The 11,385-nt window shown below is 41.7% G+C and overlaps 1 protein-coding gene across 3 annotated transcripts in view; it reads left to right on the forward strand.

The window, feature by feature from the left end:
• Positions 1–9,377, forward strand: part of tsc22d3 (TSC22 domain family, member 3) — a 44,969-nt gene extending 35,592 nt beyond the window's left edge. Inside the window, exons 1-3 of one of the 3 annotated variants that reach the window (XM_034092560.1) lie at positions 1,933–2,147; positions 7,176–7,227; positions 7,748–9,377. In XM_034092560.1, the coding sequence (XP_033948451.1) occupies positions 1,948–2,147; positions 7,176–7,227; positions 7,748–8,008 (513 nt within the window). In that variant the 5' untranslated portion in view covers positions 1,933–1,947 and the 3' untranslated portion in view covers positions 8,009–9,377. Of the gene's footprint in view, positions 1–1,932; positions 2,148–6,277; positions 6,599–7,175; positions 7,228–7,747 lie in introns of those variants that run through there. The other 2 variants (XM_034092558.2, XM_034092559.2) reach the window with 2 other exon arrangements.
• The last annotated feature ends 2,008 nt before the right edge of the window (positions 9,378–11,385 follow it).

Consider the following 11,385-nt stretch of genomic DNA (forward strand, 5'->3'; position numbering starts at 1 on the left):
TTGTGTGGTGACACGTTATGGGACATAATTCACCTCTCTTATTGTGTTGCCACACGGACCCTTTAGTGGGAACACCTGGAGAGTTAGCCTCCATTCCTGCTAGCTCATTAAGCAGAGCAGACGATGTGTTGACCTCTCTATATTTAATGGATAATAAAGAGTGGAACTCCGTTCTGAATACACCGCCTCCGACTCCCTTTTCCTGGCGCTACAGATATATATTTATTTATATATATAAATACGACATCTTGTATTTTAGTTACACCCGCTAGACAACAGTGGCAGGTTCGAGAAACAACCGTGTTTGCCGGGTGCACCGCGGCGGAGGTGGGGAGGTTCCAGCTGGAAACCTCCACCCCGCTGCGGGACCCCTGGACGGTGCGTCTTGGTCACGCTTCATATTGGCCGGCTCGGGAAGGAAGAGACACGCAGAGTGGGGGAAGTCCCCCACCCCAACGCAGCACACCCTCCCGGCCATCAGAGTCGAACCCGCAGTTCAGAGGAACCGACCGCCAGAGCACCGGCACTAGGCCGGGCCGGCGTGGAGGCCCTCCGACAGTGGGTCGCGTTTGCCATCCGATCAGTCAGGAGAGGAGAAAAATGCATCAAGAATGGTCCAAATCCGTTAATATATGGATGAGTGGGGGGGGGGGGACACAGGCCGTGGGGGGACACCCGAGACCGGGCAATGTCCCCGGTAGAAACCGGGTGAAATAGCCAAAAAAATAATAAAACCGGGGAAAAGTGAAAAAAAGTGTCCGAAAATAGGCACTCGTGAGGCGGGCAGAGTCCCCTGTCAACTCCCGTTACATTCCTCCATGGTGTCATTTGAGCGAAAAACTTTTACGAGAACCAGGCTGGGGGGGTCAAAAGGGCTTGACCAAAGCCGACCCAAAGTGCACGGTGGGCAGACTCATCACCTCCGCGATGAGTCTCCATTATGATTTGAAAACTTCCATCAAACGAGTCCTTCGGTGGGCGGGAAAAAAACGCGTCAGAATCGTCACTTCCTGTACTGACAGTGGAGCTGTCCTGAGACTGGAGGTCTGCACCGGAACTGTCCTGAGAGTGGAGGTCTGCAGGCAGGCTCCCATGGTTTAATCAGGGTGTGGATGGCTTACTTTTGCTGTTACACCTTAACCAGCAGCAAAAGCTCTCTAAACATTAGTAGATTAATTACAACCCTCATGACACAGCAGGCTTACTGAAACTGACAAATCACAGTTTAAAAGTGTATAGGGATTGTGAACACTCACGCTATTTGAATTCTTGCATACAATACCACTAAACTGTCACGGCATGATTTTACAAACAAGTTCTAAGTAGTGGTGAACTAATTTATTTGCTGTAAGGAGCTCTAAAACCTGAGCAAACACTCAGTTTCCTATTATTTTGCTGCCTCTAATAATAATATATTTTATTTCTATAGCGCTTTTCTTGAACCCAAAGACGCTTTACATTTGGGAGGGAGGGTAGACAAACAAAACTAATGACCTGGAAAATCTATTGCCGAATAAGGTCATACTATGGAGAACAAGTTGCTAGCATCATGAAAAATGGCCCAATTATGTTTTTTATTACACATATTCCCACAGAATGAGCTATGGAGAGAGGCATGCTGATTTTCAGGTACACTTTGAGAAAGATGTGTTGCTCTATCTGCTTGAAACAGACAATTCAACAGAGTTGAGATGGCGCCTTAACTGGAAACTGTCATTTTCATTGTGCCTCTTGGACATTGTGTTCCACTGAATTGGACACACATCATACGAGTGCCAGTCAGAGCATAGCACCCACAGTTATGACTGCATATCCAGAGGTATTGCCAGTGCTCAATCGTCTCTTTGTGCTTTGAGAACACAGTATCTGAGAACAAACGACAGCAGAACAGTGAGGAAACAGTCAAAGGGCTCTGTGCTGTTCAGTCCCCTTCATTTGTTAGCCAAGATGGGACACTCTCAGTCGCGTCCCATTGCATGTGTGCCCATCGGGGCTTTGCCACCATCTCCAAGGACGGTGTGCGCCCTCCGCCTGGCCGAACCGCCCTATCGATTCTGCTGCCACTACCAGCACTTCAGCTATCCTGAGAGAGCTATGAGCTACTCGCCACCTTACTCACCGGGTCTGTTCAAGAAGCCAGATCGGCGGTAAGTGGGGGATAGTCAGAGTTTATCTTGTGTGCGAGAAGACATCTGCCATGACAGTGATGAGTGTCAGTGACAAATGTGCACATTAAAGACAGTGCAGGAGAAGATGGATGTTAAACGGCAATGTGTCAGCATCTAAATTATGTAGAGTGGTGGGTGGAGTATTTGTCACAAAATGGCTGGATTACAATTCATGCGGGGCAGCGGTGAAACTGTTTTCCATTATGTTCAATCTTGTCAAATAGAGAACAAAACAGGACAGGAAATGAAGCTGTAACATCTCTGCTTCTGTGTTTTACAAGTTGCTATGTCACTGTATATCATATTTTCTCTCAAATAACCTTGATGATCATGTTGTTGAAAGACAACTTTTGCATTTCTAATGATTGCTGGCTGCAGGATTGAAAGCAGGCTGACCTTGAATAACAATGCCAGTCCTGTCAACATCCTCTGCATGCACTGAATGTTTGAGACACCTATCACATGAGGTTATACATGCAATCCAAGGGCAGGAATTGACAGCCTGTTAAATGTATTGAAAAACCTCAGGAGCAAGACCAAGGCCATGTGCCTCCATCACTCAGGAGACTTATAGGTGATGTGATAATAATGAGTGCCTCTGGGTGTCCTCGTGTGTGTATAGTATTCAGTATTCATTGGTTGTTACCGCTCCTGTTGCCCTCACCGACAGCTTCCTCTGAGACGGCCTCTGGCTGCAGGTTATGGCAGGGCTGCGTGTTCTCAGGGCACACTCTCATACACGCCATGCATTCCTAATTCTGAGAGCGCATGTGGGACACTTGCAGTAAAAAGAAAAGGAAACCATCATCACAATTTGATGACCAGTGTCTTTGTTATTGAGCTACAATGTGTTCATGTTGAATTTGGTCAAAACCCTCAACATCTGCTCACAACAAAAGCTGAGAGATTGGCTGCATGTCTTTGCTTCGTTTCTCTTCAGCCAATGGTGCAGATGAATCACAGTATTATAAAGGCTACTGGGATATACATTGTGGCCCGTCGCCTAGCCTTGCAGTGACTCACAGGATTGGGCACGTTCCAACCATAGTCGGGCAGAATGAGTTTCTCAGAAATCTAAAGGGCTTTATTTCCTGAAAAGACTGCATAGGTCACAGTGTGGCACTGGCCAAGCTATGAGTTACAGATACTAATTGCTTATGTTCTTTGAAAATGTCTGAAACTTGCTAGGATTATTGTTGGAGCAATATTTAAACTGTAAATGGAGCAGGCAGAAAGATTATGCACATTCTAGTTTACACTGTCTTCTTACAACATGTGGCTTATTAGGTATGTTTTACTTGTACCGTGCATGAAGGCTCCCCACTGTCTGTAGTTTCTTTCTGTGCATCTCAGCAGAGCTAAAGGCAATCGGTGTGACTTCCCCTTCCTAAGTGGGACCATCACAGCAGGGTAAGGTAATTCACCAGCCTCTCATCGCCAGAGCAGAGCTTGATATTAAACCTGGCAGCTGTACTGTCACAGTACGAAATCTGAGACGACAGGCACTATGGGGCCTAATGCACAGTCAATGTGCTTTCTGCTTAGGCTTGTTAGGCCTACAAAAAGTCAGCCTTTCCACTCTAATTATTTTGTTACACAACGGAACACTCCAAACATGTGGTACAACATAGTTTGCTCGACAAAGAGTCAGAAAGATGCAGGCTTTTGGTCATTTGATGTGTGTGTTTAATGTTTCTGTGTGGTGTGACCTTTAGGAAATTGGCAAAACATTTATTTGTGTTATGAAATCCATAATTCAATATATCCAATAATTGTATATTTAGAGTCATGCAATCAACCACATTTAATGGCTACTATTCTCTGCGGACCCACTCAGCAGGGAATTTCAGCGGGTAATATTCTACATGTTGTTGGTGCTTTGGAAGAAAACAATGTTGTGCAACAGAGGCTCTCTAATAGAAATGTAATTGGATTATTATCAGTATTGGATCAGATAATCGTAAAAGCAAAATGGAACGTAATATGACAGCTAAGAGGCGCCGAGCAATTATATTAAAGCTAATAAAACCTGCATGAACGCCTCACTGAAAACAAAATCTATTGCTCAAAGAGCTGCCAATACTCAGTGGAAATTCCTGTGAAAAGAAAGATAACAGCAGTTATCTGTTTTCCCAGAGGTCGGTTTCTACTACAAATGGTTGATAACAGTCTGCAGAATGCTCATTAATGTTGCCTCACATGTTGCAAGGTACAAGTTCAATGTGAATATGAATATGTCATACAAAAAGAGAACAGTGCTTTATGTTTTGTGTAGGTGTTGTATGCCCTCCAAATCAATGGATATTGAAACTGTTTACTATATGTGGTGGTACAATCTGTGTTACCCAGAAATGTCCTAAATTGCTTTGTTGCTATTCCACACATTATGGGTGATCTAGAATTTGATAAACAACTAAACTAAAAAAACAAGCCTTACGCTAAAAACATGTGAAAAGTGTTAATGAACAAATAAAAGAATGAGTCTAGATTGCCCATTGAGAATTGTCCATAATTGTCCAAGCCATAAAAACAACCTGGATTTTTATTTTTATGTCTGAAGGCAGGAAAAGGTGACGGAAAATTCCGTCGGTAACACTGTGTTCAGGAACAGCCTATAGTCATTAATATCGTCCCCAACGGTGTATTCTGCATGTCTACCAGTAGAGACCGATAGAGGTCAGACATAGACTGAGGGGAAATGTACCGGGAGAGCGTGGAAAAGTACATTTGCAGAGTACCGTGTGCAGCATACAGACAGCAACGAACAACAGTAAAGGAACAAATGTATTTGATTGCCACAACAACAGTGTAAGTACTAAGCATAGTTTGCAAACGTTTTCTGAGTTGTGAAACTGTACACCAGGCAAATACAAAACTATTAAACTAATCCTTTTAGATTGCACACAATCGCTTCTATGACAAGTTAATTGATTCCCGTGAACATCAGATGATACAAATTATTGCAGCATGCATCATCTCGGTTGACATATTGACTTCTGTATTAATAGGCAATATACGAGTGACCTATTCATGCAGACCATGTAATTACATTTGTATTGGAGGTTGTTATGATGTTGTTTGTTGCATCGAATATGTTTTACGTTTTGTGTGTTAACTGTGTTAACTGCAGAACCCAATTTGGCAGAGGAAAAGTTCAGAAGCAGGGCATAAGGGATGGTGCGTTCAAATGCTCCCCGTCAACTCGTTCTTTCAAGCGTCGATGTTGTTTACCAATAGTATATTTTATGCAACTTCATGGTATCGTTGTCATGGCCTGAAAAACAATGGAAAGATACTTAGAGTTGACTTTTAACAATTTATATTATTATATGTTTTGTAATTATTATTAATAATTCTTTATGTTGTTGTCTTGATTAGTTGTTGATCAATCCTCGGCTGTCAATCAAACCCTTATATCTAGAAATAGATAAATATAATATATATCTCATTTTAGAAATATCCCTTTTTATATGTATAATCTGTAGTATTTGTTAACACAGTGATGGAAACTTTTAAATAAGATTTTAATTAATGACAATAGTTCCGAATCAAAGTTTCAATTAAAGTAAAAGCATAAAGCTCAAGTAATGGCAGTACTCTTGTAGCATCTGAGTTGTGTGTCAACATCATATATGGTAAAATCAAACGCCCACACTATTATTCACTCTTCAAACAAAGCAGTTCTCTTAAAATGAATGCATTAAATTAGTTGTAGGTTGTATACTCTATTGCATCAAATGATATGGTTTTACATGTATGTGTTAGGCACATGTAATCTGTTTTCTGCATTATATCATAAGCACAATAGAACAATCACCTCTAGTAGCCTACACAGAGTACACGTAAAAGTCTCCAAATAACCAAATGTTTCTAGAATCAGCCTTTTGAATACTAGAGGAACATAAATAAACTAATCTTAATTTATGTTAATCTCCCCATGGATTTGTGTGAGAAGTTAATGTGGCATGTTTTTATAAAGGTCCGGGTCCTGAATGTAGTTTTTCCTACGGCACTCAAAGGCACCTTACTATCCGACCCGCCAACCCCGACTAAAATATGCACGCGTCAGATGACGTCAGATGGCAAGTCATACAAATATCAGCCGGTGGCAGCAATAGCATCAGACAGTCGCTTGTTTTCACCGGCGAAGCTCACACCCGACACAGCACAGCACTGCGCCTAAACAGCAGCAGCAGCAAGTTAGTGCATCGATACTATAGACGAAACTATTCCGGATATCACTTCGGTGACCAACCAGTCGCAAACCTGGCGAGAAGCGTAATTCAAACGAGTCTGGTACTCAACATGAGCACGGAGATGTTCAGTAAAACCGACATGGAGGTGGCTGTGTATCAGCTGCACAACTTCTCCATCTCCTTCTTCTCCTCGTTTGTGGGAGGAGATGTTGTATCGGTCAAACTTGACAACAGGTAAATATCTGACACAGCCGCAATAACTTAGAAAATACATTATTTATAATGAATGCGTTAGATTAGTTATAAATCGGATAATTAACTTACTCGAACTTTACTGCAGGCCTCCAACTAACGTTACTGTATTTTCATAAAGCGGATCAAAACACATCGTGTGCAATGTGTGATGAAGTTTTTATTTACAAAATGCCTTAATGCCGTGTGCCCAAATATATTTCTCTATGCTGCCGTTTGTTTGGACTTTGAACATATTTTGCCAAACTACTGTCTCACTGAGACACCTAACAATATGTGTGCTCGTTATCACCTAAACAGCTATTTTACCCTCAAAGCAATACACTTGCAGTTTATATTAAAAACACATATAATACATACAAATGAATTTGGAAGCAGGTTGAACAGTTTTCCTTTCTGTTTTGCACACTTTCTGTTTTACTCCCAGAGGCCTGCTATCTGGGTGAAGCAGCAACATTTCTTTGTTTTCTTAAAAGTTTTGTTTTGAGTGTTTTCAATGAGTAAGGCAATTGTGGCTTTGAACTTTTCATTTATGGCTCTTTTTTCTCTCTCTCTGCAGTGCCTCTGGTGCTAGCGTTGTGGCCATCGACAACAAGATTGAACAGGCGATGGTAAGCCCAGATAACAAACACTTGAGAATGGGTTGCAATATACTATATAATACATGTATATATTTTGTGTTCAAATCCTAGTTCATAGATTGTATTTTGTCCTGAAAGAAACTGTTATGTTTATCACCATATAGTATAGAGCAGTTATAATACATGATATACATTCTGCACAAAAGCAGCACTTGTTGAATGCTCTAGAAGTCCCTCTTATGTGAAGGCATTGAGAATACTGTTTATTATATTAAAATTACAGAAAACGAGTGCAGAAAATGACAGCAATAAGTAAAAAAACAACAACCGATTGATAACATTGTTGCAGCACAAAATAATTAAAAACACTCTTGATTCACAAAAGAGATGTATGCCAGTAAATGAAAAAACATGATATACAGAAATCCTCTGACAGCAAACGCCATATATTTTTAGCATGGATTACCTGCAAAGCCAAGCACATCAGCCTCAACATTTCCCCATGTTTTTATATCAAAACTGATCCAACTATTTTTCTCTATTATGACAGGATCTTGTCAAGAACCACCTCATGTATGCAGTGCGAGAGGAGGTGGAGGTCCTCAAAGAGCAGATCAAAGAGCTGGCGGAGAAGAACAACCAGCTGGAGCGGGAGAACTACCTTCTGAAGAACCTGGCCAGTCCAGAGCAGATGGAGAAGTTCCAGTCCCGCATCCCCACAGACGTGCTGCTACCGCTGGACAACCTGAGCGCCCAGCTGACCCCAGACCAGCATCTGCCCTGTACTCGCATCGCTGGCTCTGCTGTATAAGTGGCTCTGCTTTGGGGCGGGCAGAGCCACCGTCTCTTTACAATAATGGACCTCCATTTGAACCTAATCGTTAAGAAATTGCTGCCACCGACAACCCTTCGTGAAAATGAAGGGCGAAGCACCGGGGCTGTAAACGATCGATGGGACACAAAAGGACACTGTAAGCACAACACAGAACTTGAGATGCTCTGTCTGGTGTGCCAGTCAGGCCCGCTCTCTGATACCGTCAAACTCTTTGTCGTAGTCTCTCTGTGTAGACAAAAGCGCTAAGAATAGAGAGGGCTGACGCTTGCTTTCAGACGGCACGGGGGCTTTCCCTGCCTAGCCGAAACCCTTCCAACAAACACCCTTTGCTCTAGCAATTGGGAGTGAAGAGCTGTGGATTGGGCTAGCCCTGCAGGTGCTAACTTGAAAAGGTGTTGGGGAAGAGACCCAACCTGAGACGCTCCTCCATGTGTCAACAAGAAGAGCCACATCAGGTGGATTCAGATCTAAAAAAACACAAGTTTGAAGGACTCCCAACCGCACATTTCAGCCCCTTAACAGGGACCTTTCCTGTGCCTAAAATGTATTGCTCATGTATTCATGTACATCTAAGCATAACAAGACAAATCAACAGGATAAGCTAAGAGGTTAATGCAGTATAGCCTGTTAGAGCTGGTAGACCGCTGCAGTACACTGAATATACTGTAATAATTCATGAAATGTAATCTTGTATTGCCTGCAGTTGGGGCTTGCTGCTTATGGGGGAAATTAATTCTGCAATATCTTCTGTTTTTGTTTGTGATTCCGAACAAAAGTCAGTAGTTTCTAAAAAGGCACTGTACAGATTTATTTTTGTAATACTGGGGGACAGGAATATCTGCCCACCATGTACGCCTAGCTCTTCACAGCAAAAGATAAATGTAACTGCAATGTACCTAAAGTTGAAACGTCCAGGAGGAAGAGTAGTGGAGATGGTGAGCAACCAGAAGAGCCAGCAGATGCTCTCCTGATTTTAGCAGCGTCGTCCAGTATCTGGTCTGTTTCTCGCTCAGATGCCAACTTGAAAACAATGGCATGACAACAGTGCCTGTTCGTAGTAAGAGAGGAACACATTTCCTCAAAGAGCTCTGTTATTGTTGTTTTCTAGCTACCAAAGATTTTTTGTCTTCTTGTTTTTTGTCTTGCAACAACAGAAGCCAAGCAACCAGGACCATGTGTACAACGTCACAGAGAGAAGTGTTGTTTGTACCTAATGCTAAAGTCTATACGTGTTTTGTAAAGATAACGGTATTGTTGCTGTAAAGTATCCTTAAAAAGTTGTTCACTATGGTGTTTGGATACAACTGCACATTTGCAATAAACCTTGTGTTTACATAATACAATACATTGACGCACTGTCTTTTTGCTCCTCAACTGTGCCCACATAGTGTGTGTGGTCCAAAGAAATGAAAGCTTTATGATGTGTATGTTACAACATTACAAACTCTGTGCAGGAAAGACCTTCTAATGATCTATCTAATGTTTTAATTTGACCTTATTATAAATACACAGTAACTACCTCCTATTAACTAAAGAGCCCACTGTTTAAAAGGGAGATTTAATGAATGCTAGGACAGATTTTTGCAGAAGCTTTATTAGGGGAAAACCACTGACTCCAGACCTTACTTTTTTTCCTTTTATGGTGGTATTTTTGAGGTTAGATATTGTGTCTGCAATAGACCAATGTATTCACTGGAAATCCAGTCAGGGAAGACGGATGAGACCGCAATAACAACCAGGATGATTCGATTTTCTGCAGCTGAAATTTGAACTATTGCAAAAATACCCCTTTCTTTAATTTCAGACTTAACATCACATTCTCTGTGTGCAAAACTCAACTCTTGAAAGTTATCTTAGACATCAATCAATCAATGTTTATTTATATAGCCCAATATCACAAATGTTAAATTTGTCTCAGTGGACTTCACAGTGTGTACAGAATATCAGTATGACAATACGACACCCTCTGTCCTTAGACCCTCACATCGTACAAGGAAAAACTTCCGGAGAAAACTCAGTTTAAAGGGAAAAATGGGAGAAACCTCAGGGAGAGCAACAGAGGAGGGATCCCTCTCCCAGGACGGACAGACGTGCAATAGATGCCGTGTGTAAATTGAAAAGATAATACATTTGCAACATAGGTAGTCCAAATGTTTGTATAATAGACATGATGTCAAAGGTCAGGTCAGACTTGGATTTGTAAAATAGATCACATGTTGTAGATAGGCACGAGACTCTTCAGGTTAAAAGATCATTTAAACATAGAAAATATATTTTGTTGTTGACTTATACGAAGAACACACACACAAAAGTAAACAAACTTTTTTTCCATAGTCAAAAAAGCATGAGACCACTAATGACAGAGAAGTAATACTAGCTGGTTGCCAGATGATTGGAATGAGAGTGAGAAAACAGTTTGTCCCAGTTTGGTTTCCCTTCAGACGGACTGGCAGCCAGTCAGTTCTGCCCGAGTGTAACTGGATATGCTGCGGCTTCCCTGGTGGAGCAGGCTCTCATCCATCCATCGCTGAGAGCAGAGTCTCAGCCAGCGCTTTAAACCACCACCACATATCAAAAAGCACCATAGTAAACATGGTGTCTTCCCCTGTTGCTCACTTTTGCCGCTCCCTCCTGGTGTTTTGTGTCAAAACAACCGATTGTATGTGATCAATAAGGCTGCTATAAAATGCTTGTTGCATTGAATTAGAGGCAGGCAGGATGTTCAGCGTATTGACTTAGAAAGACATTTGTTTAATGTAGCGAAGAGGAGAGGGACAAGATAATTTGAGTCAGTCTTTATCCAGACACCTGAACACCTTGTGCATGCCAAGAAAAAGAGGTTGCAGGGTCTTATAAACAGGAAGTGGTAGTGCAGCTTCATTATGCTTGTGCAGCTTCAAAGACAGTGGAAACAAATTATCTGGGTTGCACAGCTAGCATGTACATGCCGCAGAATAGAGGCTCACCAACAATCTGAAGACAATTAAGGCTTCGGGTTGATTTTGTGTTTTGCTTTCACACGTGTCCTGTCATTCTATATTTGGAGAGGTTAAGGAACAGTGTGTTCATGAATAACTGAGTGCATGTGGCTTTTTATTTAAAACTGTCACGTTGGAGCCCAATCAGGAAAATGGGACGTAGTTGGCAACGCCTTGTCCCCTTCAGTTAACTCTGAAATTAAAGTTGTTTTTGAGGTCATAGTCTTATATCTTATATAGGTCCACACTATTTTGGTAGTACTATTCTTACCACACTATAACATTTAAACACAACACTTCAAACCATATTTTCTTTATCATATAAGCCCATTTTCAACATGTTTTGCTCAGTATCCTCAATCAAACATTGATCTC

The sequence above is a fragment of the Pseudochaenichthys georgianus genome, chromosome 10 (assembly GCF_902827115.2).
Source record: "Pseudochaenichthys georgianus chromosome 10, fPseGeo1.2, whole genome shotgun sequence".
In the NCBI taxonomy this organism is placed as follows: domain Eukaryota; kingdom Metazoa; phylum Chordata; class Actinopteri; order Perciformes; family Channichthyidae; genus Pseudochaenichthys; species Pseudochaenichthys georgianus.